General features: G+C 53.9%; 2 protein-coding genes across 11 annotated transcripts; both read right to left on the bottom strand.

Moving 5' to 3' along the window:
* Nucleotides 1-1920: 1920 nt before the first annotated feature.
* On the bottom strand, nt 1921-11917 carry LOC1271893 (protein stoned-B). Its single transcript, XM_310748.6, has 6 exons — nt 9737-11917; nt 7467-7698; nt 6593-7351; nt 5800-6220; nt 5336-5728; nt 1921-5256 (listed from the first exon to the last, which is right to left on the bottom strand). Exons 1-6 carry the CDS (start codon nt 11915-11917, stop codon nt 5115-5117), a joined length of 4128 nt encoding a protein of 1375 aa, XP_310748.6. The 3' UTR covers nt 1921-5114.
* Nucleotides 11918-11953: 36 nt separating this feature from the next.
* LOC1271891 (protein stoned-A) lies at nt 11954-17538 on the bottom strand. Of its 10 annotated transcripts, none has more exons than XM_061640633.1 (5): nt 17425-17535; nt 16683-16794; nt 16556-16612; nt 13407-14608; nt 11954-13329 (listed from the first exon to the last, which is right to left on the bottom strand). In XM_061640633.1, the coding sequence occupies exons 4-5, from the start codon at nt 14578-14580 to the stop codon at nt 11954-11956; spliced, it is 2550 nt and encodes an 849-aa protein (XP_061496617.1). In that variant the 5' UTR covers nt 14581-14608; nt 16556-16612; nt 16683-16794; nt 17425-17535. The 10 variants fall into 10 exon arrangements, with proteins under 10 accessions (XP_061496617.1, XP_061496628.1, XP_061496639.1 ...); XM_061640644.1 differs by having other exon boundaries at nt 16678-16794; XM_061640655.1 differs by having other exon boundaries at nt 16683-16840; nt 17425-17527.
* Between the last annotated feature and the right edge of the window lie 502 nt (nt 17539-18040).

Here is an 18040-nt window from a genome sequence, read left to right on the forward strand (position 1 = left end):
CACAAATTCCACCACCATGGTATGCTGGTCCGCCCGGACCGCCCGGTATGCCTGCTCGACACACATGAATGATGGAATTTCATCGTGATTTATGTCCGCCCCGAAATTAGCATTCGATAAAACATGCGGCTATGGCGCGCGGCAAAGCGTGCTTTATTATCCTTCTGCAATGTGTATTATCTTACCCGCCTTCCCTGGCTGGTACCGCCCACCACTACAGTGTCCGAGGCGTGCTTATCTTTCGTGCTCTTTTTTTAGGAGGGGGGGGAGGTTCTCGGATGCCCTTTCACCTCGGTGCGGGGAGATGTCACTAGATGTTGCGCGGTATTACGCGCTTTCACGCGAGACCATTCTTACCGAATAATGTTCCGTTTTTGTGTGCCCTTGGCACGATAGGATCTTCCCGATCGCACACTATCATCTCACTAAAGGCTACAAGGGGGGGAGGGGGGGGGTGAGGGGTTGTGGAGGTCAGACTACAGCACCGGCAGTAAAATCTTTGCCGACGAATGCACTTTTTTTTTGGTATCGGTCGCTTTACGAGGACCGCTGATAAGGATGGAGACGACAATTTTGGAAAGTGAAGTGAAACTGCGGCGTCAACAAGATTCGGGACGGGGTGGAATGGTAATGCAGGATTAGTAGTGCGCAGACATGGGTTGGAAAAGTCCCAGCAACGGAAGCACGTTTGATGACGTAGATGGTAGATAACAAAACTAGTGTTTTCGACCGAGAATGTGAAGGAAGTGTCTGCGTATATTTGTGTCTCTGTGATATCCAGAATCTGCTGAATAGGGAACGAGAGCAAAACCCCGTGCTGAAGATGTATTCTGGAACTCTTCTGAATAACAGGAACAGATAATCAAAATAAAGTCAAAACGAGATGACTCGTAGCATCTATTCAGGAGAATATGACGAGAACTCTGGCCAAGTAATAGGAGTCTAAAACGTGTATACCGTCCTTCCATGTAAGCTGTAATGCTCCAATGTCTGATGCCGCGGATGTTTGACGTACGTTATTTCAGGTTCTGTAATCGGCAAAGAATTCCAGTGTCTTGAAACCCTAGAACGTATGACAAAGGAACTCCTGGAAGTCACTAATTGTTAAGTGCGCTTTTCCTTTGCCTTTCCTCATCCCAGTAACCATTGTTTTATCCTTCCATATCCTTCCACGTCAAAATAAGAATTTTCTGGACACCCGAACAATCCAGTCCGAGCGGATAACCGGGTAAACGTGCAAGGATAAACATTAGTATAAAAGTAGGCCTTGTTTTAAATAAAGGGAGATTCAAACGCAGAAGTTCTTGGAGTTGGGACCTTCAATTCCATCATCCGAAATAGGACATAGCTCCTGGATTTTCTAGCAAAACACCCCGTTCCGACTTCATAGGCTTCCCAACATTGGGATTAGAAGCAACCAGCGGGAAGGACTAGTTAGTAGGCAATGCATCAAAGGCTCTGTATTTGTTTGTGTCTCCTCTGCTACGACCCTAAGACTCTTGCTGAGGGCCTATCCTTCGCGTGGCCTGTCGGAGAAGCTCAGCTCGTAGCACTAATCGTTCCAGAATTTACCAGATTTGCGTCCAGAATCATCCCCGATGCTTGTCTGTTACTGCTGCTGCACCGATGTCAAATAAGCCTGATGTGAGTATCTACAGAATACATCGCCCAATAGCAGCCATGCACCTAATACAACAGATTGAATATACAGGCTTTTCTATCCGTTGAGTGGGCTGAAGTAGAAGAGACGGCTACAGCAATTCGGGACGTTCCGTAGACTCACAGATCATCTTTTCCCGCGACACTAATACCAAAACAGTGCCATACAAAACCTGCAAATCGGCGTAGCGACACATCATTTCTCAGATATTACACAAACAGACGCACCAAAAACTCGCCTACTCTGCACACTCCGCGTAGTCTGGTATATAACACTTTGAGTTTATTTAAGTTATTGATTTTCTTTCGCTCTTTCCCCCTTTTCCCACACCGCACACCGGACCGAGGGGCACACGGTGTGCGGGCTTTGCCGCTGCCACTCCAATATGCGTTTGCCAATATTTCACAACAATGTTCCTGGTGAAGGGAGCAGGGGAGAAATGGGGTGTTGGAGGGGAGGGGCGGGAGGGGAGGGGGGGTCACAATGACACACTACATAGTTTAGGTTGCTTGTTTGTAACACTCTTTGTTTTCTGTCCAGTTTTTTTTTCTTTAATGTAATATTAGTAGCCCTCCCCCTGACCAGGTAAGGGATAGCTATATGTATGTATATATGAATATGTCCGCAAATTTCGTACGTTATGATTTCGCCTGTATCCTTTTGCTGCTGCTCATCTGTCATCTCATGTTTTGGTTGTGTAGTCGTGGTTTAATAGCGTGTTTTTTTTTTTGTTCTGCTACCATGTCCCGATACAAACACACTACAGCGGGAGGGCTGAGAGGACACACAGGAACGCTGGGCGCAAAGAATACTGAACTGTCATTGCGTGTGTAGTAGTTGTAGAGCTACTTTCTCTCTCTCTCTCTAGCTTTCATCCTTGAACAGATCTTAAAGCGCCGCCAGATCGACGACACAGATCGAGCAAAATAGTGTTGGAAACTGTAGTGTTGGCGCTTGAACTGGTGACCACTTGCGCGTATGACTCGCTAGTACATCTCGCTCTATGTATATCGTCATATATATCTAGTTTTGGTTTCCTTTCTCATTTATATATAATATATCTATGTATATATGTATATTGTTTCCGCATCTCGATTCGTCTGTCTGTACCTTCATTTCTTTTTGCATCTGCAACTGTCGAGTTGTATTTATTGCGCGATATTATCAGCTCTGTTCGCCCCATTTTCCCCAATTTTTACTCGCTCGTTTGTCTTCCTTCTTTTGATGTCTGTCCTTCCACCTATCCACTATCCTTATGTTTCGGGATGTTTCGTTTGTTGCTGTCTTTTCTATTCGGTTTTTTTTAATCTTTTAGCAATAGCAGTTCTATATTTAATCAACCATATTACACACGTACGTTTGCCATTCTTTCACTATGTATATATATAAGTTGTCATGTGTTTTTGCTTTATATTCGCTACGGGTTTTGTTCAATCTAGGTCATTTAATGTTATGAACCATGTGTGTGTATATATATATTTATATTTTCTTGCGTATAATCACTCATCATCTTCCCATGCGGGCGCCACATACTTCGCGCACTCGCTAATATCTTGCTTGCACCAACAATAACGTGCCCATCTGTGTGGGAAGGAGAGGGGGGGGGGGGGGTAGTGGGGGTTACAGGAATTCTAACGCAAAAACTATAACATCATCCACCGCGTTCAACAAACAACGACGCCTCGTCAGCCTCCATGCGGTTGCCCTCCTGCGGTACGTCACTGTGTGCCGCTTGCGAGCCAGGGAATGGCATTAAACTTAGTGTATACTGAGGCGTAACGCAAGAGACAACACGCACACAGACAAGGAAGGTAACGGGGTAACGGGTGTATTGCAATCCCCATCGCTGGCAAAACAAAGGTGGAACGTACAACGGAGATTGCCAGGAATTTTCGTGCTTGCTTGGAATGTCTAATGATATGTTACCATACGAACCTAGAAAGCGCACTCACACACGCGCGCGCGCGCACTTACACCTCGACTAACTGATTGAAACCAGATTGCAGATAAAAAGCCTATGGCTGTGTAACGCAACGCGTAACGCGCACCGGCGTTACGTCCACCAGCTCAAGCCTGTCTTTTGAAATAAACTAACCTCCCACACACCTGCACAGTGCGCAAGGGGGAAAGAAGTGGTTGCTGCTGTGCTGGTGTGCTGAGTGCGTGTGTCACAACACAAAAACGTAACAAACAGATACCGTCTGGTGCATTGTTGTTTTTTTTTTGTCTTATAATCCTTTGTTTTTTTTTTTCTTGGTTTTGTCTAAGCACACGAATTCCCAGGCTACTCTGGGCCGATTGGTCGATTGGGTCGGTTAGCTGCCAATAATGCTATAATAGGAAGCGAGTTATGTAATATACTAAACTAGCCCGCACACGCCTCAAACTGTCCCGCCCGAAACTGTAAAGTGTGAATCCCCATCCTCACCATCCCCATCATCACATGTAGAGAAGCCGCGTACTGTGGCCTCGCGGAACTGCGGAACAGCCTGTCAGATATATAGTGACAGTACAGTATGTCATATGTACAGTGAGACGCTCACCGCGGGCAAGGGGACAGATGGAATGGTAGGGAAGCAAACACAGCAGATGCAGATGGCGGATTAGTTCAAGCGACGACAGTCGCAAACACGTAAGCGGTACCAGGTGAGGGTCATGGGCTGAGCACTCTAAGTAACGGTAAAAGTAACGCTCCCCGTAACACACAAACACAGCACAGATAGAGACACACTAGAGTACGATCTTTTCCCACGCAGCATGTGTACTGGTGCTGGTGTGTACAGGGGAGCGCGCGCGCGTCTGTAGTGATGGTTTACGTTCCCCGTCGTAGGGCGGGTCCTAATTAATATCTTACTCTGCAACACACACATCACACACACAACCCGCACGCGCATACCCACCAGCACACACACACGCGCGCCCTATTTTGCTGTGTGTGTTGTGTCACCTTCGTGCTGTTTTCGATTTTGGGGCTGTTGTTTGTAAATGCTAAATGTATATTGCTGCTACTAACTGCACTAACTCGACGCGTCACAGGCACCTGTGACTCAGCTCTTGGGTGCCCAGTGCCTGTGACAGCTGTGCGAGTGTATACACTAGCCTCGTTCGCTCTCTAACTCTCTCTAGCTCTCTCTCTCTCTCTCTCTATAACCTACCAGTGGCTCGTGTCTGTGTCGTTTATTGTCCAACTAATATAATTCAATAACAGCTATAATGTTTCTATAGTGTAATGTAATACGTGCGCATCGTATGCGATTTGTTGGGTTTTTGTTTGTCTGCGTGTTTATCTTGTTTATCAATACGTACGGGGAGTAAGGTTAGTGTCCTTGCTTGCGGGGAACCTGTGATGAGTATTTCAGTAATATTGTAACGTCCCTAACCACGCTAACCGTCTGCTTTGCCTCTTCTGCTTTCACGTTAGAGGGTTGCGTAGGATCAAACGTATTCCCTCCCTTTAGTTGGAATCGGAATCAGAATCGCTCGGTGCGATCGGTGTGGTCGCCATCGGTTGCTCCTCCTGGATCGGTTGCTTCGTCACGGTGGTCGCCGCTAGGTACGGGTTCAACGACTCGCCAGTAGTATGCTCGATGCCGACACTGTCGATGGAGAAGAGAATATAGCGAACTGCTGTAGCGCTACTGTGCCAGATGAGGATATGCTTCTGCAAACACTTACCGGTACTCATGGCGGGCGAGATAGCGCACGTACTTCTCCGGCGGCTCGTCACTCTCCGAGTCCTGCACACTGACCGACCGGACCGTGGTGTGCGAGGCCTGGGTCGCGGGCATCGTAAACTCGACGTACGCGTACGGTGCGAGCTGCTCCGGGATCTGGTCGAAGCTGGTCAGCGCCATCCGGCAGACGAGCTGGTGCGTCGTGTACGCGCCCTGGCCCTCCTTCGGCAGCCGGGGGCACCGCCACACGATCGCCCGATGGTGATGCTCGTACTTCGCCTGCCCGGACGTGACCTCGATCAGCGACTCCTGCAGCGTGTCGACCGTGCCGAGAATCCGCTCAATGCCCTTGATCTTGCCCGTGCGTCTGTGAGCGGACTTGACCGAACCATAGCTGGTAAAATACAGGAGAGAGAATGCATTAAAACCCACTCATATATTGTCCCAGCCCCCTTCAAAACCTACCGGAAGTGCTTCTCGACGCGGAACAGATAGATCCAGCACTCCGGTATCGGGAACCGGATCGAGACGTCCTCGCACGGGATCTGGCCCAGCTTGCGGGACGCAAAGCCCGGCACCAGGACGTCCGCCCGCAGCTCCACCTTGTTGCCGGTCACGCACCAGGTCGCCTTCAGCTGGAGCGGCAGCTCGCGGTTCTTCGGCGGCCGGATGCGGAACCGCATCAGCTCGATGTAGCACGCGTCCGGCGGCTTGAACTTGATCGTGCGGCTCCGCTCGTACTCGTCCTGCTGGACGCAGCTGTGAAACTCGACACCCTCCAGCCGGATCCACTCCTCCGTCACGACCGGTATGATGTCGTGGCGGCCGACGACCTCCTTGCCCTGGCGCCACAGGTCGTTCACGCCGAGCTCAATGTCCGGCATGCCTTCGGGTGGGGGCGAAGGGGATAGACAAAACAAAAAAAGTGAAGTGTTAAATGAAGTAATGAGAAGCGAGCCCTCTATAGCGTGAGCTACTAAAGAGTGCGTGAGTTAGCATGGTGAGTTACTCATTGAACTCATTGAATCTTTTAAAAATATCTGTGAGTGAGCTGTTGGACGACGCAGAGCGATAACTCATAGTTTAACTCTCAAGTGAGTGATTTAATTCCGTGCAATGAGCTGCTTGTGCATCCTGAGAGTTTACTCACTCAAGTCATGATTTATCTCTCTAATGAACAGTTTAGCTCCCAAACGATTCAACTCACGGTGAGTGTCACCAAAAAGAGTTGAATGACAAATTGCCGGCGATCACCTACCAGTGAGGAACGCGAGGAAGAACAGCCGGACGCGCGCGATCTGCTTCATCACGTGACCCTCCGCGTCCTGCTCGACGTACAGCTCGTCGACCGCCGTCACCTGCACCTCCTCAGTCTTGTACGTCAGCGCCCGGTCCCGGTGCACGTTCATCTTGAACAGGGCCTCCTCGATGCACACGGAAAACTGCTTCATGTCCTCGTAGTTCATCGAGCCGAGCTTGAACAGCTGCGAGATCTGGGGCGCATGCTCGACCGGCAGCCCGAGCTTCTTCAGGTCGCTGCCGAGCTCCTTCACGCCCTGGTAGTCGCCCTGGATCGCGTACGCCGCGAACTGGCTCAGCTTGTTGGTCAGCCGCTCCGCCTTGGTCACCTGGCCGGGCCGCACGCCCGGCCGCTCCTTGTAGAACACGTACTGCAGCTTGATCGTGAAGATTTTGCCAAAGTTGTCGTACTGCTGGGCGCCGATCTCCGACACGGAGTAGCAGGCCTGCAGCGGCAGCTCCTGGAACGGCTCCTTGTCGGTGGCCGCGTTCAGCAGCTGCAGCACCGGGCTGTCGCCCTGGTACACCAGCCGGATGTAGATCTTCTTCCAGAACCGCTGCCCGGTGATCTTCTTCTTGTTCGGCTGGCGGAGCTGCATCTCCCACCCGTCGCCGTGGTAGATGACGCGCGGGAAGTCCTCCAGCGGTTGCGACACGTCCTCGTCGAACAGGGGCGTCGGCGGTGTCTCCTGCGAATCGGTACGCTCCAGCTGCGGCTCTGTAGAGCAGCAAGGGAAGAAAGAGAGAGAGAGAGAGAGAGAGAGAGAGAGAGAGAGAGAGAGGACGAGAGTTCAGAGATTCTTAGCTGGGGCAAGAGCGATGTGAGTACTTACTGTCCGGCAGGCTCACAGGGATGGTTTCTGCTTCGTCGCTGCGCTCGAACGGATTGACGCGCGGCGACGAGTCGCCTGAGTAGATGGACGCCGTCTGTGGGCTTTTAGGCGGTGGCGCTAGGGCCAGCGCGGAATAGTGCGTCTCGACGCCCTCCTTCGGCCGAATCACCACGTTGAACTCACGGCCTCCTTCGTCCGAATCGCGCGAGTGCGATCTGCCAAACGGTGTGCCCTGTTTTTTGTTTGTGGAAAGAACAACGCGTTAAAACAGGGACTGGAAGTGCATTAGGCTTTAACCTCGAGACGTATTTCGGTTGCTTTACATGAATAGTGTATCCTTCAATCACAGGTTATATGCTTGTATTGTTCAATATCTCCAATCGGGTAGCTGCATGTCTGGATTCCTTAATCAAATTAAAGACCTGATCTTTTTCTTTCTAATCCCTCAAGTCCGCTTGAATCAAACGCGAAACTCTGACTGACAAGCTGAGCTTAATGCCGGCGCAACCATGATCATGACTTTTTCTGGTAGTGAACAATGCTGCCCAATACCACTATTGCAGTCACCAACACTCATGACTGAAATGAAGTTCAAGTCAGCTCACGTGATACAACTGAGATGATCAGAGGTGAGACTCAAACAGTTAGTGGACCAATCACATGCTTGGTGCCATTTTGATTAGCACCCAACTCACTTGGTCACGACGTATTCTGTAGGTGATTATCACGACATTCTTGGAATATACTTGGCGTGTGGTCTTAAGCAACAAAATGTGCATTCTTCCTAGCTCTGTCGGCTTTGATGGTCTATCGGGTCAAATAGAGCGAGAAACCATGATCATTTTTTTTCTTGGACCGCTCGCACGAACTGCATATTGCCCATGACTGTCGTGATGATCACCGGCAGAAAATGTCACGACCAAGTAACTGACTAAGATTTGGTTGCATACAATATCACCAAGCATGTGATGGTCGCAACAACTGTTTGAGTTCACAGTACCTTGGATGATCACAGTAGAGCTCGTAACGCTGACATTATTTTGTTTCAGTCGAAATTTGTCATGACTATGTCAGTAACATTTTGCAGATTTGATCATAGTACTGACCAAGCGATGGTCGCAAAAATGTCACGAAATATGTATACGTCACACCAATCGTTTTGAGTATGACATATAATTATCAAAATTGAGTACGTGACGCTGAGTTGGATTTTTTTTAGTCATATTTTTTATGACATTGACAGTGACATTTAGCAGCACTGTTTAGAGCATCTCTTGAATACCATTGTATGATAAAAGGTACATTTTTCTTACAACAGATCTGCCACAATTGCTATGCTTTACTATGCAATGACCTACAACTTTACTGGTTTCAGTTTAGAAGGTTAATCTGCAACACAAATACAGGCGGTCCCCGAGATGCACGGTTAATGGGGACCGAAAACGGCCGCAAAATACCGCGTATCTCGAATTTCCGCGTAAGTCGAATCTCGTGATTTCCTGCTAAAATATCACAAATTTTTGTGTAATTTTGCAAGTAGGGGGCGGTTTTAGTCACTTTATGAATTATTTGATATGATTCTGACTGAAAATAACTGTTTTAAACCTTTTAAATAGTTTTTAACATTCGATCAAAACGGAAATTATTTGGCAATTTGAAATTGATGTGTCAAATCAGTACAATTTGCTCAAAGAATTGTCAAATTTAGAAAACCGCGTATCTCCGAATCCGCGTATAAGAGGTACCGTGTATCTCGGGGACCGCCTGTACATATTTGAGAATTATTTAAAAAAAAAAATTGCAGGGATCCTCAGGTCTTCTGATACTGGATGAACACTTTCTACATGCGTAGCAGTGTGATGTAGCAACACAACCAAACCAATATGTCACCAACTATGTGTGGTAATAGCCACGTGTCAAAAAAAGAGCCTAAAAAGCATGCCAACTCAAACAGATGACCTGAGAAATCCCTTAAAAAGTAAAAACAATTTATTTGTAGATGAAAAAAGTATTTCAAATCTTACTTTTTCGGAATCAAAGCTAAAATTGCCACACATATGAGCAACCGAGGCCGATTTTTTGTTTGTTTGCAACATCATTTGATTTGACCCCTATAATAATGTTCACCACTGTAGGATTTTGTAAAAGTGCATTTAAAAGTGTAAAAAATCGCTTAATTTGCTAAATAAACGTTGACTTTTGTAGCAAATCGAAACACGTCTCGTTGCGTCTTCGCCAAACCCTTCCCTTCCCCTCCCCCCTTCACTTACCTCCGGTGCCGGTGGAGCCTGCATGCTCAGGAACGGATCGTCAAACCCGTCCTCGTTGCCAAACCCGTCGCCCTTCGCCTCATCAAACCCGCCGCCACCGCCACCACCGACCGGGCCACCCGTACCCCAGGCGTCCCCACCGAACGCATCCACCTCGAGCGCCGCCCCGGTCCCACCGAGCCCATCGTCCAGAAAGATGTTCTCCGCCCGTGCGCCGCCACCAGCGCCTCCGCCCGTGGTCGCGAGCCCCCCGAAATCGCCCGCACCGCCGCCACTCTGCTTGCCCTCGAACTTGGCGGCGAACGAATCGAACGCGTCCGGTTCGGCCACGCTGGTGTTGTTGTTGTTGTTGGTGAGGTTCGTCGCCCCGAACAGCTCGTTCGCGTACGCCAGCCCGCTGCCCGGCGCCGGCCCAACATGCACCTCCTGCTGCTGCTGCTCCTCCTCCTCCTCCTCGTCCACCATTGCGAAGGGGTTGACGGTGGCCGCGGTGCCGTTCGTGCCGCCGCTGATCAGCTGGTCGGCCGGGTTCGTCGTCTCGCCGTAGTAGTGCTGCGCAGTCACCGGTGCGAGCGGTTCCGCCGCGAACAGGGCGGCGTGCTGCTCCTCCACCTGCTGCCGGTCGTAGTCGCTGTCCGCTCCCGCCGCCACCCCGTCCAGCTCCATCTCGACCGGGGCCCGGTCGAGCGTCGGCAGGTTGACGATGCTGCCCGACACCGAGCTGGGAATGTTGCCGGAGGTAATGTTCGAGCCGGTCGGGCTGTACTCGGACGACACCTCCGAGCGGAGCTGGTCGCTCGGGTCGGAGGCGGGCGCCACCTCGAGCACGATCTCGGGCGACGGCTCCACCCCGAAGCACTCCGGCTCCTCCGGCGGTGCCTCCTCTTCCGCTGGCAGCGGTTCCTCCACCTGCTGCTGCTGCTGCTGCTGCTGCACGATTGCCGGTGGCGGAGGCTTTGGCGGGGGCACTGCCGCCACTGCCGGTGCCTGTACCGTCGCGATCGGCTGCACGACGGTGGCGAGATTTTCCGCCAGATTCGGCACGAAGGCGGGCTCCGGCCCGGTGCCGCCCGTTGCCGCGCCCGGCAGACCGCCCAGAAAGTCGTCCAGATCGTCGCTGAGCAGATCGGGCTTGGAGGGTCGCGGGGCCGTCGCCGCCGTCGTCGGCTGGGCCGGCTGCGAGAACAGCGACAGGATGTCTTCCTTCGTTTTGGGCGCGGGCGGTTTGGGCGGTGCCGCCGGCTTGGCCGCCACCGCCACCGTCCCGAACAGGTCGAACAGGTCGGGCTCCTGGGGCGGCGCCGGCCCGGGCGGGGCAGCGACCGGCGACGACGCTACCGAGCTGCGGGGTGGCGCCGGCCGCGGCGGGGGCGGCCTCGGACGCGGCGGCTTCTGCACCGGCGTCACGCTGCCACTCAGCGCCGCCACCGGCGGCTGGTCATGGTCGGCGAACGGGTTGTCGGCGGCGGCCGCCGCCAGCTCGCCGTAGTCGGCCGGCGTCGGGCTCGGCGAGTGCAGGTCCCGCATCGAGACCGGGCTGGGCGTGCGCGTCACCGGTATCTTCTGCAGCAGGTTCGTGCTGGTCTGGTCGAGCTGGTCCGCGATCGAGCTGATCAGCTGCTGGGTCGCGGTCGAGGGCGGTATCGGCCGCGGCGGCACCGGTTTGTGCGGGCGGGGCGGTCCGCCCCGCGTCAGCTCGTCCTCGCTCGAGGCGGCCCCGTCCGGATCCATCAGGGCGGCGGTCGTGTTCGAGCCGAGGTGCAGATGCGTCGGCTTCGGGATGATCAGATCGTCCTCCTCGTTGATCGTGGTGTGGAAGAAGTTGGCGTTCGCGCCGCCAGCCGCCGGCTCGCCGGCCCCACCGCTCGGTGCGACCGCCGTCATGATGTGGTCGCTCGCGAGAAACAGCTGCGCACCGGACGTCACCACGACCGGGTCCGGCGCACTGCCGAACAGATCCATCGCGCTCGTGACGGCCGCTGCGGACGGCATCTCCTCGTCGTCCTCGCCGCCGAATGCGAACGGGTTGCTGCCGCGCCCGGCCTGCGCCAGGAACGGGTTGTCCGACTCGTCGCCGGCGGCACCGTCCGCCGCACCGCCATCGTCCCCGAACAGGAACGGGTTGGGCGTCGACTCACTGCCCGCCAGCGGCTCGTCGTCCATCAGGAACGGGTTCGCCATCGCGCTCGCTTGTACTGCTACTGCCGCTTCTACCTTCTAGTGCTGGTCGATCAGCTCGCTCTCGAGCAGCTTAATTTCCGCCCGGCCCGGTCCCAGGCTCGGCACGAACGACGTATCGAACGGGTCGATCTCCTCCTGCTCCGCACCGCCGGCAAGATCGAGCGAACCGCTGCTGGCCTGCGGCGTCAGCACCTTCACGAAGACCGAGCTCGCCTCGGGCGCACCGTCCGAGAGGATGTCGGGCACGGCACCGGCACACTCCGCAGCGACAGGCGGGATCAGCTCGTCCTCGAGCAGCTTCAGCTCCGCCCGGCCCGGCTGCAGGTTCACCGCAATGGACGTGTCGAACGGGTCGGCCTCGACCGCTGCCGCACTGCCGCGCGCAGGCGTCAGCACCTTCTGAAGATGTAGTTCGCCCTCGCTCACGCCGAGCAGATCAGCTCCGGACGTAGCGGCCGCTGCAGCGGCGGGTGGACTGGCGCGCGGATCAAACTCCGGATCGGACAAGCTCCGGTTGAGTGACGCTCCGTTCAGCTCCCGCTCGAGCAGGCTGAGCTCGAGCTGGGTGGGCGCGACCGACGGCACGAACGAGGTGTCGAACGGGTCGACGTCCGCGTCCGGCAGCGACGGCTCCCGGTTGTAGTACGGCGTGAGTGGCTTCTTCGCGAGCGACTGCTCCCCGTCGAGCTTGAGCAGGTCGGGCGTCGGCACGGCAAACACGACCGACTTGCTGCGATTCGCACCACCACCACCACCAGTGAGGGCAGCTCCGTTCGCGATGTGCAGGCTGAGGGAGGACTTGCGCTGCGCGAGCGACTGGAAGTCTTCCTCCGTGCGATGCTCCTCCTCGGCCGTGTGCTGCTCCTCCGCACTGTCCGCGCGCGGATCAAAGTCCGGATCGCTGAGCGAGTGGCTCAGCCCTGCCGGCCGCCCGTCGGTCAGGAGCTCCTGCTCCAGGAACTTGAGCTCGGTGCGGCCCGGCGCTACGATAAACTCGACGTCCGAGGTGTCGAACGGATCGACGGTCGCGGCTGGTGCTGCCCCACTACCCCCAGCCGTACACTCAAGGGGCGCGTGGGCGATACCGGCTAGGTCTGTGCTGCTGCCGGACAGTAGGTCCTTGGCCGGCGGGTCCGGCCGGACCGGCAGCGAACCGTGCGGCTGATCGACCGAGAAGAGGTCCGGAGTGCTGGGACGCTTGCACTCACGCTCGGCCGCTCGCGGATCAAAGTCAAAGTCGTCCTCGGGGAGCGGTGGCTCTTCCGCCCGTGGGTCAAACTCGTCGTCCTCGACGGCAGTCGCCGGTAGGATGCGCTCCACGAACCCGGTATCGAACGGGTCGTCTACTGCGGCCGGCTCGAACTCGTCTAGATCGACGACCGGTAGGTCGGAGCTCGCTGCTGCCTTTGAACCTGTCCAAAGAAGAGTGCAAAGAGGTGTGTGAGGGCAAGAGCACTCTTTCCAGCCCAAAAGGCTTTCTGCAACTTACCAGCGTCCCCAATCAGTAGCTCAAAGTCGTCACCTCCCGCTAGGACCGGTGTGCGCTTCTTGAGCTCGTCAAACTCGTCTAGATCGAGCTCCGGAGCTGCTCCGTTGCCCTCCGGTGCCGATGCTACCTCTTCCTGCTGCTGCTTCTGTAGTGTCAGGTGTAGCGAAACGCTCAAATCGATCGGCACGTCCGCTGGCAGATCGGTAAAGTCATCCAGCAAGCTAAAACACTGCGGCTCGGCTGCAACCGAATGCTGCTCGGACTGCCTGCCCTCTCCACCGACGCTCGGCTCTCCTTCGCTCCGTCCCTGCTGCTGCTGCTCGCTCTCGTCGAAGCTCGCGAGCAGCAAATTCTGAATGCCACGCCGCGGTCGATTACCCTTGGTGGAACCACCGGCTACGCTCTCCACGCGCCCAGTCAGCACCTCAACGGCCGAGCCGATGCTGACGAGCTTCTTGCCGCGCTTGGAAACCTCCGGCCCCTTGATCACGCGCTCCGCGTACGAGGTGTCGAACGGGTCCGCCTCACCCTCGTACGACTCTAGCTCGGGCGACTCCGGTACGTACGCGATCGGCAGCTCGCCGCTCGCGATCGCATCGATGTACCCGGTGTCGAAGATGTCCTGCTCCGCCTCCGCCTCCGAGTTCGGCTCCGACTCCGAGAGCTCGACGACAGCGTTGATGAGCTCCTCGGCCGCTCGCTGCTCCTCGCGGGCCCGCGCCTCCTCGGCCGCCCGCTCGCGCTCCTCCTGCTCGCGCCGCTCGCGCTCCTCGCGCTCCTTCGCCTCCTGCTCGACCCGGGTCGGGACCTTCTGGAAGAAGGAGGTGCTCTTGATCCGGTCGAGGTCGCCCTGCGTCTTCTTGAGCACCGAGTCAATGCCACTGGTGAGCGCCGCAAACTTCGACCATTCCTCGTCGGTGTCGGGCTTGTCGGTCGGCGCTACGCCGCTGCCACTGCTGGTGCCGCCGCCACCGCCGCTACCACCAACGCCGCCGCCGCCGCCGCCGCCGCTCGGCTGGTCCTCACTGTCCGATGGTGCCGCCGAGTTGAGCGCCGACTGGTTCTGGTGCTCCCGCCGGTACTGCTCGAGCTCCTCCTCGGTAAAGAGTTCCTGGTCTTTCTTCGACTTTTTGCCTTTCTTTTTCTTCTTCAGTCCTTTGGGTAGCTTAAGCATTATCTAAACTACCGAGACATCGAAGCGTCTGCAACCACCGGGGAGAGGTGAGAGAGAGGAGAGGATGGTAAGATAGAGAAGAGAAGAAGAAAAAACATTGTTAGCAGGAGCTCGGCCAGGGAAACCAATAGCCAATCGAGTGAGTTCTTAATTTGAGGCGTAATTTTGGGAGCAATAAAACGAAAAAACAACTCCCCCATCTCAAGCTCAATATCCGGAAGTTTCCCTGTTTGGCATCTTGGGCATCTACGTTTGAGTGGGCCTCACTTTTTTTTCGGTTCGTGCCAACCCGAGAAAAAACAGAAACACCCCCAATTACATAATCCACCGCAGAAAACCACTGGTGCCCCGTTGCGCCCACGGCACCCCGGTTCAAGGTCACCGGTAATTCTACCAACAACAACACTTTAGGAGAGTTTCCTACGGTTCCGGGGTTTAGCCTTGATTTGCACCCAAATTCACACAACACGAGTAGTTGGAATAGACAAGAAGAAACGTCTTACTACTCCATTGATACCACTCACTTCCGCCTGTTTTCGTGGGATTGCAGTTTTGCAGGATTTTTGCCGACGCCGAAGCTCCCGCCCGTGATGACGCCACCAGAACGACGAGCGAGAATATGCTGCGTTCCGAGGTGCTGTCAGCGTGAAAAACCTCCCCCCCCCCCCCCCCTCTTCAGAGAGGACCTCCTCGGCAAAGATTCTACCTCGTGCCAGAGGAAGAGGAAGAAGAAATGGAGTAGAAGTTCAGCAAACGGTATTCAGCCGTATCGAACGAACGGAAGAGGAAGAACACGCGTGCGTACATGTTGTTTGTCTATCGACGGGCACTGTAAGTGTGCGTCTGAGGCTGCAATTGTGTCTGTGTGAAGAGAAAAGCGAGAGTGTGCGAGAGGGAGATAGAGCGTACGAGTATGGATTCTGGACATGCAGGGTTCCGAGCCTGACATCGTGGTGTAATTCGAGTTCTGAGATAGAAGAACTTTACATCACAAAAGATGTCCTCTTTGCTGCCAAGTCTTTTTCCCGAATGGGTAGAATGAGGCCTAGATAAGGAACTCATTAGAAAACAAAAACCTCAACCACTTGGGAAGACGTAATGCCCTTTCCATCACCGGAGCTGCTCACTGGACAGTCATTGGGATGTGGGGATCTAGTACCACGAGCACGAACAACATGACATCTCGGCAAGCCTTTGACGTCCACACGAAGATCTTGCATGGGGATTTTTCTTCCCTTTAGGTTCTCCAAGGTCTTGTGTGCAGACCTTTCCCGAACGTGGTTGATTGGTTCCGTTTTTTGGATTTGATAGGCAGGCCACGGGTCCTGTGGGGCGATGGAGGGAGGCTTTCCAGCAGCTTTGCCCTCTCCAATCCCAACATCTTCGCCAATTCGCGCAAACGCTGCAAACACTCTGTCAGTACTCCCGGTTTTCCACCCTTGCATAGCTGCTCTCCCAAACTCTTGCGGGAATTCTCACGTGATATGCACGTCTTCTGCTGAAGTGTTTTTTTTTTCACACTCAAACTGGAGGAGTGCATGGAGGGGGGGGGGGGTGCTGCTCAGAGACTGCTGCAGCAGTAAAATATCGATTGCGGGCCGGAAAGTTTGACACAATTGTTTCACGCCAGCTCCGACACCAGGGAACAGAGGCTCTGCGAATCTTCTGGATTCAGCTTCAGAGTGCGAAGGCTCTGAATTGGAGGTACTGGCGGAAGATTTTCATACAAAAATATCTTGTTTTAACGAAAAAAGGACACGTAACGAGTCACACACACAAACATACCCTCAGGCACGAGTAGCGAACATGACTTGCTTTACTCTCCATGCCCTCCCACTCCTTCCTCCGTGTAGCTCCCTTATATTGAAAAGTGCTCTCGCAAGAATACTTCATCCCAGAAAAGATCTCCCAAGACTTTTTTTTTTTGTTATGCTTTTTTGGTGTGTCAAGGTGTCAAGCTGCTGCTGCTACTTACGTCTCCCCTTGCACGGTATAGCATAGGAACGCCTTTGTCGTGACCGGGTCCTGATGACTGAGGGTTCAGTATTTGTATGTGAGTATGTGTGGGTTTTTTTTTTCTTGCTACGAAGAAGTTACCGTACTCTAAACGTGACAACGAATCTGTCCAATGCTCTACCCCCGAATATCGCCACACTGTCACACGGCACTAGCACTGTCTCCTGTAATCACCTGAAACCTTCAACCGAACCGAAACTGCAACGGATAGCAAACGGGCATTAGTCACTGCAAAAAAAAAGAACTGCACAGAGCAATCAGGGGGGGTTTTTCTTTCTTTCTTGCGAGTTACAGCCTGAGCTAGTCCGAGACTCTGAGGCAGACACACACACACACACGGCCCCAACTGCGTACTGGGAAGAAAGAACGTTCGCTTGATCTGCTCGTCTGCTCGAGCAGGGGAATAGGGGCAGCTCCCTTTGGGAGTGGACAGCAGTCAGCGCAGCGTCCCAGCGAAGTCACCCTTCCGAAAAGCCCGAAACGGGTACCTTCGCACCTGTGCCTGTGTTTGTAGCTGTGTGTGTGTGTGCGCGCGCACATATATCTGTGACTGTGTATGTGTGTGTGTGTGGAAAAGCGAATTTTCCTTCACCAGAAAACGGCCAATACTCGCGCAAAAAAAAGGAGTAGAAAGAGGTGGATTGAAGACTGTTTGACGGCGCGTTTACTTAATCGGATGCATGGGTTTTCGCTTCACAAAAGTCCTTGTATGCCGCAGAGTTCACTTGGTTGATCCCTGAGCAAGGGAAAAAAAACTCAGGCTTTTCCCTGTGTAACTTCTCTGCGTACTGCTAACGCTAGAACACTGGGGTTGGGGGTTAAAATCACCTTGCTTTTCACTGACACGGCACAACGCACAGCACGGGAAGCCTTTCGGGTGAGTACTGACCGTCGCAGGTTGTCAGCACGCCAGGGCCAGTCCGTTCATGTGTGGAGTGTGTGTGTGTGTTTTTTTTTGCTGTGTGTGCTGTCTTCTTTCTGCTCCCGTTTCCAGTGAGTTTTCACGCACAATCGCTGGAAAACAGGAAGAGAGAGAGATAGAGAAAGCTAGAGCGACCGGAACGGTTCCAGGCGCAGGCGCAGATACAGTGCACACGGTATGTCAGGGTGGTCGTGCTGCCAGCGGCCTGATGACGTCGAATGTGACGAAATGTTTTCATCGCACCCTCACTCTCCTTCCCCCACTCCCACCCACTCGTTGGCATATACCCAAGCAAAGCTTTTAAGTGGTTTGGAAAAGTTCAGATGACCGTCTCTGGGGCTTTTTTCGATTACTAACCAAAGCTGGGGGGGGGGAAAGCATACCTGTTTCAAGCATCACAGCAACATCGGAGAGCACTGGCAGGCACTGTCGGGGGTATCGATTTCGCCCGCTAATGTGGGACAAACCTCGCATGTCCGCTGCTTGGACTGTGTGCGTCGGCGCACTCCGGACGCCACTTCG

The sequence above is a fragment of the Anopheles gambiae genome, chromosome X, assembly GCF_943734735.2.
Source record: "Anopheles gambiae chromosome X, idAnoGambNW_F1_1, whole genome shotgun sequence".
Classification (NCBI taxonomy): Eukaryota; Metazoa; Arthropoda; class Insecta; order Diptera; family Culicidae; genus Anopheles; species Anopheles gambiae.

Bases quoted from the DNA above. Each gene is read 5' to 3' on its own strand.
- LOC1271891 (XM_061640694.1), bottom strand. From the start codon at position 14,580: ATGCTTAAGCTACCCAAAGGACTGAAGAAGAAAAAGAAAGGCAAAAAG. The intron at 13,330-13,406 runs GTAAGTTGCAGA...TTCTTTGGACAG, and splicing joins GCTACTGATTGGGGACGCTG to GTTCAAAGGCAGCAGCGAGC.
- LOC1271893 (XM_310748.6), bottom strand. From the start codon at position 11,917: ATGGCGAACCCGTTCCTGATGGACGACGAGCCGCTGGCGGGCAGTGAG. The intron at 7,699-9,736 runs GTAAGTGAAGGG...AACAAAAAACAG, and splicing joins AGGCTCCACCGGCACCGGAG to GGCACACCGTTTGGCAGATC. The intron at 7,352-7,466 runs GTAAGTACTCAC...GCTGCTCTACAG, and splicing joins CCCTGTGAGCCTGCCGGACA to AGCCGCAGCTGGAGCGTACC.